General features: G+C 36.0%; 1 protein-coding gene and 1 pseudogene across 12 annotated transcripts in view; both read right to left on the reverse strand.

The window, feature by feature from the left end:
* Positions 1–11,975, reverse strand: part of LOC106877382 (RIMS-binding protein 2) — an 888,511-nt gene that overhangs the window by 52,844 nt on the left and 823,692 nt on the right. For 11 of the 12 annotated variants that reach the window (XM_052976546.1, XM_052976547.1, XM_052976545.1 and 8 more), the window contains 6 exons: positions 11,583–11,661; positions 6,778–6,939; positions 5,837–5,968; positions 4,216–4,392; positions 3,002–3,192; positions 782–892 (listed from right to left, as the gene is read on the reverse strand). In XM_052976546.1, the coding sequence (XP_052832506.1) occupies positions 782–892; positions 3,002–3,192; positions 4,216–4,392; positions 5,837–5,968; positions 6,778–6,939; positions 11,583–11,661 (852 nt within the window). The remainder of the gene's footprint in view (positions 1–781; positions 893–3,001; positions 3,193–4,215; positions 4,393–5,836; positions 5,969–6,777; positions 6,940–11,582; positions 11,662–11,975) is intronic. The other variant, XM_052976550.1, reaches the window with a different exon arrangement.
* LOC128250838 (U4 spliceosomal RNA) lies at positions 10,444–10,513 on the reverse strand (annotated as a pseudogene).

Below are 11,975 nucleotides of genomic sequence, written 5' to 3' on the forward strand. Positions count from 1 at the left end.
GCCATTTAATATTGAAAGAGGAAAGTTGATAACCACAAAAGGGCAAGAGACCTGTCTGCATGAAATAGCAGTCTTTGGTAACTCTGGAGCTTAAAATTCTTGAATTACTTTCTGTGTTTAGGTCAACTCAACCACAAGTATTAACTCTGCCTTCAACTGCAATTTTTATTAAACAGAAAAAAAAAAAACAATCAATCATGATTTATTGATGAATATCCGAAAGCTGAGTAATGTTGCATTGTTCCAAAGATTTGTTTTAGATTATTGAAACTTATCAAACAATAGCATAGTGTAACATGAGTTCTGGACAGATTTGGAACCTAAACTTTTGGTTCAATGACTGGAATGTGTAAGTTTTTCTATTTTATTTGTTTACTAGACTTGCAATAAAATATTAGTTTATTTGGTATAACATGATCAAATTGTCCACTTAACCATCCATAAAATTTTATGAATATATTGAGAATTCCTATCAGTAAGCTAAAATTTAGCATTGAATCAAGTCAGACTGCTGTTACAATGGAACACTTTTTTAACACATTTAATATGTTCTTTTTTATAAATAGATTTTGTATTAAACTTGAACCATTGCTGAACAAATAATACAAGAAAATATAAGACAGGTAGAGAAACTAACTATAAACTTTAGAAACTTGTAATAAAACTTAAGAAGTCTATAATTAATTTGGGGGTTTGGAACAGGTTTATAGATTTCCCACCAATTCCATAGGTTGTGAATAGTAACTGTATGAGAAATTCATTGAGAAATATAGAAGCATACCTTCTTTGTACTGGCTCCAGCCTCCATGTCAGAGCATGCTCTAAATGCAGCTTCAATTTCCTCATCAGTGTCATTGGTATATTCCTCATATTTTTCACTGTAAGAGTTTGACTGAGAACAGAAGCAGGAAGAAGTGCAAGGAATATAGCAATATGGTAGAGGAATAATACAACTGTGATGATATCAAGGTTTTTAAACTAATAACCATGGAGTCAGTAGTTCTTTGGTACCTAATTATTAGTGACATGGCAGAGTGTGATGGTTCAAGGAATCTTAGTATTGAAAAGGAAGGAATGTATGTCTGTGTGCACGCATTAATATATGAGCAAGTGAAAGAGAGAGAGAGCGAGAGGGAGAGAGAGTGTGTGTGTATATGTGAGAAAGTTGTATTGCAAGACAGTAAGTTCTAGCTTGCTTATGTTTCATCCTTGTGCGTACTCTAGGGGAATGATTCAATAGTCTTGTAATCCATTTCTGAATTAAATTGATCTTCTACCCACCAAGCAAAAGAATGCAATAAATTATTTTCTTTTATTTCACATCCATATCAGTACAAGTTGGAGGAAAGAAAAGATTTTTTGGATGTGCAACACCAGATCATGAGGTCAGAGCAGGAACCTGCTTTGTTTCTCGCATACATTGAGAAATGTGCTTTGCTCAGAGGAAATGATATAACTATGATAGTAAGTAACTAATAACCATGTGGTCAGCAGTTGTTATGGTACTGGGTCATGCATTTGATTCCTGGATCAGGTTGCACGTTATGTGCTGAGAAAGGAATGTCATTTCATGTTGCTACTGTTAACTCATCTGAAAATGAGTCCAAGCAGCAGTAGCTGTAGGAGCTCTGTGATGGATGGGCATCCAGTCCAGGAGATACCTCCATGAAGAAGAGCTACTACTTGACATTTCAAAATCTGTGAGAAAGTCCCGAGTTGTTCAATTAATCCTTAGCATTTCTCTTTATCACAAGCACACACTCAAAGACTGACAAGAAGACAACTAGATCTTGGTTACAATGGAATATCAGCCAAGACTTTATTGCATTATCTGTTCAGCTTTGTACCTAATATTTTATATAACTTATCTAAAGTGAGGCGATAAGAGATCTATGCCTGCCTTAGTATTATGGAATTAAAATGTAGTATTAAATTCATTTTTCTTTCATGTTTATTTTTCTATGCAAGGTTGGCTTAGCTGAGAGTAAATTTGAGGAAGGATCTTATGACTGGATGCACTTCCTGTCACCAATCCTTACATGTTTATCAAGTAAAGGATTTTCAATTTCCATTCCACAAGAATTTGGAAGTGCAAAAGTAGCAGTCAATCTGTTGAGAGAAAATATCAACAAATGTCACCAGTTGCAGTCCAACCACAAATGATAACATCACTCCTTGTAGTTAAGCTGCAAACAGCAATGTCTCCATCAATACCCATGGCTCAGCACAGTTCAGCCTTTTGGGAATCTTGGACTATTTTTAACTTCAGAAGGAAACTAGAAAAGTATACTTACTACACAAGAGTTCACAGTTCTCTGTAATAATTTTTTAGGACTGTCCAACAGCAAATTAGAACTACACTGTTGTTGGTGTTCTCATAAACTATTTTATCTCTTCCTGGCTTTTAGGTTGATCTCTCTAAGCTATTTAGGCATTGAAAGGCTCCAAATGGTGCACATGCTCCGCTTGAAACTTACTGGCCTCTGGCATGCAGAGTTTTTGATTGAAAGTATTTGCATCAGCAAGGTCTCTATCTCTTCCTGACTCTTAAGTTTTCTGAAGGTATTTAGGCACTGGAGCACACTTGCAAAGAATTTCTTTAAATTAGATCCCAGATTTTTGACAAGTGTTTTTACTACCTTTATCATGGTTAGGTGAATTGAATAAGTTAAACTTGAGTGCTTTGTTGAAGAACATATTGATACATCTGTATTGAGATATGAACTCAAGATCCTCTGGTCAACATGATGTAAACACTCTACTCCACAACTGCAAATCCCTAACAGACTAAAACATATTAAGATAAAGCATGCTTATCTTTGGGAAGATAATGATTCATCTAAAGGACTGGACTGGTGTAGTGTAGGTATTAGAACATAACAGAGGAGTGTGAAATAATACTGAGAAAAATAAGGTTAAATTGGATGGAATAAAGGTAGATAAAAACAAAACAACAAACAAACAAAAGTAAAAACAACAACCCTGACTGAAATTAATTTACCTTCCTAGCTGCAACTGCTTCATAGGCAATGTTTTTAGCTGTTTTGGCAGCCATTTCCTTGAGAAGATTTGGCGGTAAAATCACTCCTTGAGAGTCGACAGATTCCTCATTGTTATCTGCCAATGTGCGTACAGTTAATCGATCAGGCATGCGACCACAACAATCGTTGCTCGTGAGTAATATGTGATCATCTGGGAAAGAAAGAGAAAAAAAAAAAATCAATAAATAAATTTGAAAATAAATGATAAAATGACTCGAGTCTTAGAGTTTTTATTACCAGAAAATTGAATTAATCTTATGTATGAAAGTTACAAAATACTAAACCTGGGTACCAGTATTATTTCACTGTACATAATACAGAAGGACTCCTCTCTCTTAGAATGCTAATTCAAACTACCAATATCAACAGTCAAAACTACATGATCATACACAAGCTCCTTCCAGCAGCTTTCTGTCAAATACAAACAGATTGAGTAACAAAATGGATGTAAGACGTACTGACTATCTCATCATATTACACAACAGAGAGAGAAAGCATTTCCTATTTAACTTTAATTAATTAAAATTTGGGGGTTGTCTCTATCTCTGTCTTTCTTTTTTAGTAATGGGTACCTGTAGAAAATCCATCACTACCTCCTTGAAACCCATGAACAACAAGACTATTGGTGAATAAAAGACTGGGGCCAAACACTCGCTCACTATATTTTTGAGAACAAGAGATAAGGGAGTATGTGTAACCTTGGTACAGAACAGTTATCTCAAGGGATTTCAGTCCTAAAGTGTTTTCTTTTTTTTTTCTCAACAATATCTTTTGCTGATACACACACACGCACATATTTATCTTTTATTGGTTTTAGTCATTGGACTGTGGCCATGCTGGACACGACCTTGGGATGGGACTTAGTTGAACAAACTGACTACAGTATGTATTGTCTTTTATAGTTTGGTACCCATTCTATCAGCCTCTTTTGAGGAACTGCTAAGTAATGGAGGCATAAACAAGCCAACTCTGGTTGTTAAGTAGTAATGGGGTGGGGAGCACAAACACCGACACAAAGGCACATACAACACACGAGGCTTCTACACAGACTCCATCCACAAAGCATTAGCTGGCCTCACCTACGTACCATGCTGTGGGACTGAACCTGAAACCACATGGTCGGGAAATGAACTTTTTATCTACACAGCCATGCATAAAATTAATTTCTACTTACTTATTGGACCGTTGACTTCCTTTAACTTTTTGCCATCAGCGTATATGACATAACCTTTGATGATGCCAGATGGAGAAATTCCAGATGCATTGATTGTTACTGGAAGCCATGTTAGCAGGACAGTACCTTCTTGTGGTCCCACTTCAACTTGAACATCAAGTGGAGGATCAGGTAAACCTAAAAAAATAAATAAATATGTCATCTTTTATCTTTTACTTATTTCAATATTTCAGTCATCAGATAGTGGTCATGCTGGGGCACTGCCTTGAAGGGTTTAGTTGAGTAAATCAACCCTAATATTTATGTTTCTTTTTTTTTTAAAGCCTGGTAATTATTCCATTGGCATCTTTTGCTGAACTGCTAAGTTATGGGGATGTAAACAAACTGACACCAGTTGTCAAGTAGTGGTGGGGAACAAACATAACTCAAGCACAAACAGAGATCCAAGCTTTTCAACCACAAGAAATCAGGAGAAATCAAAAAATATCTTGAAAAATAAATTGAATTTTGAGAGTTAATATTTATCCCCACTCACTGACATTACCCATCCAGCAGAGCATGCTGGTTTCACTTCTTTCAAGCCTTTGCAAGTCCTCTGTAGTCATAGCCCATGTTTTATTGCCATGTAGCACAGCTGTATGCACATGGGCATCATGCGATCTGTCTTTCACTTTGAAAGAGAAGCCTTTAATTACCAACAAAAATAGTAACTCCCTGAACTTTGCTCAGCTTGATCCATTTGTGTAATGAATACACAAGCTGGCAACACTGGATGGTGACAAGCTGGGAGAAGCAGCAGGAGAACATCAGTTGCTTTCTAGCTTTTGCTCAGTGCACATCCCAGCTCAAATTCAGGTGCCTTCTCTTGAATTTTCTATGGGAAAAATAGTTTTGGTTTACAAGCATTTTAGATGATGAACGGCCTTCAGGAACCAATTAAATTAATAAATTGAGGTTTCACAGTACATGAGATAGTGGATCAGTTGTAGAAAACAAAAGACTCGGTTATAATCTTACAAGATAGCAGGCATGATAGACGTTTCTGAACCATATATCCTACTGGAAAATTAATTGCAATATTTGACTCATCCAAAACAATGCAACCAATAATTATGTAGAGGGAAACTATACCAAAGCCTGTTGTGTATGAGTGTGTGTTCTTGTCTGTGATTGTTTGTCCTGTATATAACTTTAAACTGCAAATGGTTGTGGGGGCTCTGATCCATGCATTCCAGAGTTTTGAGGAATGTGGAACTATCTCTTAGTTACTATTGTGACTAAGATTGTCTGGAGACAAGAGGACATGTGTTTCTGTCTCAGTAGCCATCATCAGTGCAGCATTTATGTTATTTTATCATTTAAAACTCTTTCTAAACTAAATTGCTTCAGACTACTCCTGTTTCTATGATACAAACTACTCATTTTACAGTGAGCTAAATTAAAATTCCAGCAAATTTTCATGTCAACTGTGTTCCAAATACCAGTTTAATAATGATGAATTTCTTTAACTAAATTTTTCATTCTTTTCAAGCCGGACCAGAAAGAAAGAAAGACAGGTTATTTTAAAAGAAATATGGTTAGAAAAAGGTTAAACATTGAAACAGTAGAAATATTTCAGTACCTCCAGCTAAAGTTTTAAATTCTATCCGTTCTGTGAGTTGTTCTTTCCTTTCGTCACTGCGTTCTTCTTCAAAATTAGACAGAAGACTTTTGGCTCGAACAGAGACAGTATGTGATGTAGCTGGAGTTAAGCCTGAAACAAGATGCATTAGGATCTAATATATACAGACAGAAACAAAAGTGAGATGAAAAATAAGGTAAAATCAATATTCATGTCGTTGCACCTGCCATAAAGCCACCTCCATCAATACTACAATTCCACTCGGTTGAGGAGGTCTTGTCTTGCAAATTACTTAGTGATATCATTGATTGTGGTGCCATGTAAAAAGTGACCAGTACACTCTGTAAAGGTGTTGGCATTAAGATGGGTATCCAGCTGTAGAAACCAGTGGATTTTCTTCTCTCTGATATTTATTGCTCTTAACACAGCAAGCTCTGAGATGTTCTTTGAGGACAAAATTCTTTTTTCACTGCTTTCATGGATTCTCATGACTCACTGTTGCCATCCAATTCCATTATTATGAATTTGAATTGGGAGCTTGAGTCAAAGTGAATCTTACATCAGTTGATTACACAACTATGGACACCTATGTAGCTGTTGCAGTTACTCTCTTGATAGAGCTTGATGATCCTGACCATTGATCTTCTAAGATTCCTCTGCTCAACATCAAAGTAAGAAGCACCACATAAGAAGCCCCTCTGCTAGTGCCACATAGAAAGCTCTCATGCTGACATCAAGTACCAAAAGTACCCAGTACATTCTGTGGAATAGTTTGGGTTAAAAACCATGCCAAAACAGATGACTGGAGCCTGGTGCAGTACTTTGGCTTGCCAGCTCCGGTCACATCATCCTAGCCATGCCAGCATGGAAAATTGACTTTAAATATTATGATGATGACGACAATGACGGTATGTCAAAGTATATTTAAGGAAGATGTATACCTGTCAAAATATATTCATAAACTCCAGGGTTGACAACCCGTACTTCCTGCTCGTTGACACAGATGACATGTTGGTAATTACTGTTGCCAGGCAACCAAGAAAGGACTGCACCATTAGCTGAGATATGACTAACTTTCAAATCAGAAGGAACTGGAATAACATCTACAAATAAGAAGAATGTTAGAATTAGTTTTGCATGACAGAAAGAGAAAAGAAAAAGGAAAAAAAAACCCCTTTTAATTGCTCAGGATATGCAGTCCCCTTAACCCCTTTTTAGCATTATAATCAGTCATATCAGGACCTAATATTCTACATGCTTTATATTCAAATAGGGTAGATCTGATCTCTTATACCTATCCTACAATGTCATTCTGAAAAATAGACAACCACATCAATGAAATCTTAAAAGTACAAGTTAATGCAGGATTAATTTAAAATAATGTGAATAAATATGCATTACATTTGACAGATTAATCTGAATGCCAAACAGTTAATCCTACAATTTCCCCATGGGGCACTATGTACTTAGCCTTGGTTTTACATTATGAATCAGGTAAAAGACTTCATCACTGTATCAATAAAAGATCATGAGGTAAAAGCCACACTGTTCTGCCAATTGCAATCTATGGCAGCAAGACATGAAATACATTTATCTTTTTTTTTTAAATTCATCCTTGTTGGGTTCTTCCTTTGGGGGCCAGAGTGAGTCTGGATCCTAGTTAGAGGCTTTCTACACAGAAGGACTACATAATCCATGTTGTCACATATTTTGTATATTATGTATACTTTTTATCTCCCTTCTTTCACCTCTCCTTCCTCCCACCATTAAATTGTAAACTGTTTTTGTAATGTCTTCCTCATCAGATACTCTTGTGGCAAATTAAAAAAAAATCATTATTAGCGCTGTTGTTATTATTATCATTATTATCATCATCATTAAGGCAGCAAGCAGGCAGAATCATTAACATACTAGGTGAAATGCTTAGTGGCATTTAGTCCATCTGCACATTCTGAGTTCAAATTCCAGCAAGGTCGACTATACCTTCCATTCTTTTGGGGTCAATAAATTAAGTACCAGTTGAGTACTGGGGTTAATATAATCAACTTAATCTCTCCCCACAAATTTCAGGCTTTGTGCCTATAGTAAAAAGGATTATAATTATTATCATCAAAGCAGTGAGCTGACAGAATCTTTAGCATGCCAGGCAAAATGATTAGCAGCATTTTGTTTGTCTTTATGTTCCAAGTTCAAATTCCACCAAGGTCAATTTTTGCCTTTCATTCTTTGAGTGTCAATAAAATAAGTACCAGTTGAACACTGGAGTTGATGTAATCAACTTGCCCCCACCCCTGAATTACTGGCCTTGTGCTAAAATTTGAAACCATTATTATTATTATTATTATTATTATTATTTTGATTTATCTCAGGTTCAGTCTTATTCCTGGTAGGGATTCTGTGGATAGCGGGTTACTACCTGTGACCTTAGGTATCCACAAATTTTTAGCAGTCTTTCAAGTGCTTAGGACCCTCCTGATAATCCTTGCTGTTCCTAAAAGACAAACTTTCTGTAGGAGCTCTACCGGGTATTCTATTCCAATCTCCTTCAGTCACTGGTCTATATCTTGGTTTACTGTTCCCAATGCACCAATTATTATAGGCACCACCTTTACTGTTCACATGCTCCATTTTAAGGGATTGTATTTTCTTTGTTTTTCTTCCTCTTCCTTTACGATCCTGGAACAGGCATGATGGGTCACTAAGTAAGTAGCTTCGCTTTTATTTGTCTATGATTGTAATATCTGATCTAATGTTTTCTAATTTCTTGTCTGCTTGAATTGGAAAGTCCCACAAAATCTTACATTTCTCCAACTCCAGTATTCTTTCAACTCTATGATTGTACCATGTATTTCCAGCTTCAAATCCCCATTTATGACACAGTTTTCAGTGTAAAACTTTTACAACCTGGATGTGCCTCCATTTCTTATATTCTTCCTGTGTCAACTTGGGGCATTCTGTCACAATGTGTGCCACTGTCTCGTTCCAAGTTCCACAGGCTCTACATTTTTCTGACACATTGTCTCCATATATATTTTTTCTTGATTTGTTTGTTTATATTGCCTGATCTTAGGCTGCTACAATTAGGCTCTCTGTTTCTCTTTTTTTAACTGCTCCTTCTTTTAACCAAGTCCAGGATTTTGTCCCACATACGTCTTCAGTGGGTCTTCAGAATTGGCCATGCAAAGGTTTCTTTTCAATCTGTCTGACATGCTCTCTTTGTATTTCATTTTTGTCTTTTTCTCCTATTATGCACTTCATCACCTGTTCTTTCTTAACTACTTTTAGTAATTTTTCGGTGCTGCTCTGTAAATACTCTACTAGACTTTCTCTTTCCATCTGTACACAGTTTTCTATTGCTATTAAGCCTCTTCCACCCTGGTCTCTCCTCAAGTACAGCTGGTTGATATTAGCTTTTGGATGGTGGGCTCCATATATTGTCAACAACTTCCTAGTTTTTTCTGTTAAGTTTCTTTACTTCATTTCTAATCCAATCTATAATTTCAACTCCATATCTGATTAAGGGCACTGCTCCTGAATTTATTGCTTCAATGAAATTTTTGGAATTCAGCTTTGACTGTAATAACTTCCTGACTCTCCTTGCATACTCTCTACATGTAATTTGTTTCATTTCTTCATTTTTTTAATCTCATTTGCTTCCACTATTCCCAAGTACTTATACCACTGTCCTTTCTCAACCGCTCTCATTGTTTACCCATTTGACTTTTCAATTCCCTAGCTTCTTTCAATCTTCTTCGTTTCATTTTCAAAACAGCACACTTTTCTATCCCAAAAGTCCATACCTACGTTATTTGAGAAAATGTGGATAGTATTACAAGACTTTCAAGCTGTTTCTAATTCTTTTTTTACATAAACCGTTATATCATCCATGAAAAGGAGATGATTTATCTGACCATTTCCTTTTCCCAAATTGTAAGCAATTTTAACCTTTCATAGTGTCATAGTGAGCGGTGTTGTGGCCAATATGAATAGTAATGGAGATAAGCTATGACCTTGGAATATTCCACATCGGATGTTCATTTTTCTGAGTTTTTGTTTTTCTCTGATCAATTTGGTATTCCAATGTTTCATATTTTCATTCAGCATTTTCTCCATGTTTTTTTCCTATTCCAAACATGCTCATTGTTTTACTTATCCAACTGTGTGGTACCATGTCAGTTGTTTTTATGTAATCTAGTCCTGCAACATTTAGTCCTGTCAATCTGCATCTACAATTTCTAATTATCATTTTATCAACTAATAAGTGATCTTTTGTTGCCTTACTTTGTTTCCTGCATCCTTTCTGTTCTTCTGGAAGTAAATTGTTACTTTCCAGATGGTGGTCTAACTCATCAGTCAAGACACCAGTCATTAGTGGTAGGCAGGTTATAGGTTGAAAATTTGATGTCAAGTTACCTTTGAAGGGATCCTTGATGCATAGCAGCGTTTGTCCATTTGTCATCCAGGTGGGGATGTGACCTTGCTGCAAGCATCATCCAGTTGTGCAGCAATCCTTTCTAGCAACTGTGTAAAATTCTTCAGCCAATGGCTTTGTACTCCATCTGGGCCTGGTCCTTTCCAATTTGCTATTTTTTAAACTTCTGTCTCACTGTTTCAACTAGCAATAACCACGCCTCGGATTTACCTCACTGGCCATGGTACCGCCTCTAGATTAATTCTGATGTCCTTTTGTTTTGGTACAGTTGCAAGTTGTCTTTCCACCTTTGTTAGCCACTCTGCATTTTCTTTATGTCTCACCAGCCTATTCCACAGCTTTCCCCAAAATTCTTTATTTTCTTCCACATCTGGAATCAGTTCCTGGTGTTGTCTACCTTCTATTTCCTCAAATAGATGCCTCTGTTTGATTGGAACAGTCTATTCTGTTTGAAACCTTTGCATCTGGCATCATATCTTTTCAATTTGGCCTTTAATGCTGTCACCTTTTGTGTCAATTCATCATGTACCATTTGATTTCATCTTGCTTCTAACCTGTACTGTCCATTTAATTTTCTGATTACTACCTTATTTTTTAGCTCTCCTCTCATTATCCTATTCAATTGCCCCACTTCTTTCCATGTCTTTTCCAGCTTCATATGTATTCTCTTCCTCCGGTTCAGCTCTTTCTTTTCATTTGCTTTCATATCTTCAATCTTTTGTTTGTAGCCTACTATGTTAGCTACGAAATTAGCAGCAGCTATGATTAGCTGGTTTGTTTTACTAATGTTTCCTGTATTAATGATGCTTAAAACATCATTTACTTTGTGTGTGGCTTTCCCCACTCGTTTTCTGTCCATATATCTTACATTTGGTGGTACTTCATTGTTCCCATTAGTCATTTTACCTCACAACATTTCTAAAATCTTCTTCTCATCATTTAAGTCTTGTGCAGTACTTACTGTCACTTGTCTATCTAGATCTGCTTCATTAGTTACTTTATCAATATTCTCTGGTACTCTGCGGTTTCCATCTGTTTCATGTTCTTCATCTCTTACCCCTTCATTACTGCTTTCTACTACTGCTGTATTGTTATTATTATTATATTACATTAAAAGAAATCATTATTATTATTATTATTATTAGTTCAACCTCACTATAAGAGTTCTACATTCTGATATCCTCCTCTTTCTTCTACATTTATAGCTGACAAATAATTTTGACAAATTTTTTCCCCCCTACATATCAATAATCAAGTTTAAAAAAAAAAAAATCAAATGTGTCTATCCATAACAGTCAATATCACTGCACTTACCTTTACCAACTAACATTGTACACTGTTGTGGAGCCGATCTGCCGAGTGTGGTCAAACATAATACACAGACTCGACAAGTCTATAAAAAATGAAAATTGAAAAATAAATTTAAAAAAAAAAGACAGTAAATAAATTGCCAAAGATAAATATTTTACTCTTTATATGTCTCAGTTATTAGATTGCAGCCATGCTGGGGTACTTCCTTGAAGAAATTTTTGTCAAATGAATCGACCTCAGTTGTCAAGCGATGTTGGGGGGGACAAACACAGACACACAAATATATACACACACACACATATTCTTTAACAAATAAACAACAGGGTGTACGGTGTGATGCATAGATAAATCGAAGGTAGGACAGAAAGAACAAAAAAAGCAGAAATCAACAAAACA

Source organism: Octopus bimaculoides, chromosome 25 (assembly GCF_001194135.2).
Source record: "Octopus bimaculoides isolate UCB-OBI-ISO-001 chromosome 25, ASM119413v2, whole genome shotgun sequence".
Classification (NCBI taxonomy): Eukaryota; Metazoa; Mollusca; class Cephalopoda; order Octopoda; family Octopodidae; genus Octopus; species Octopus bimaculoides.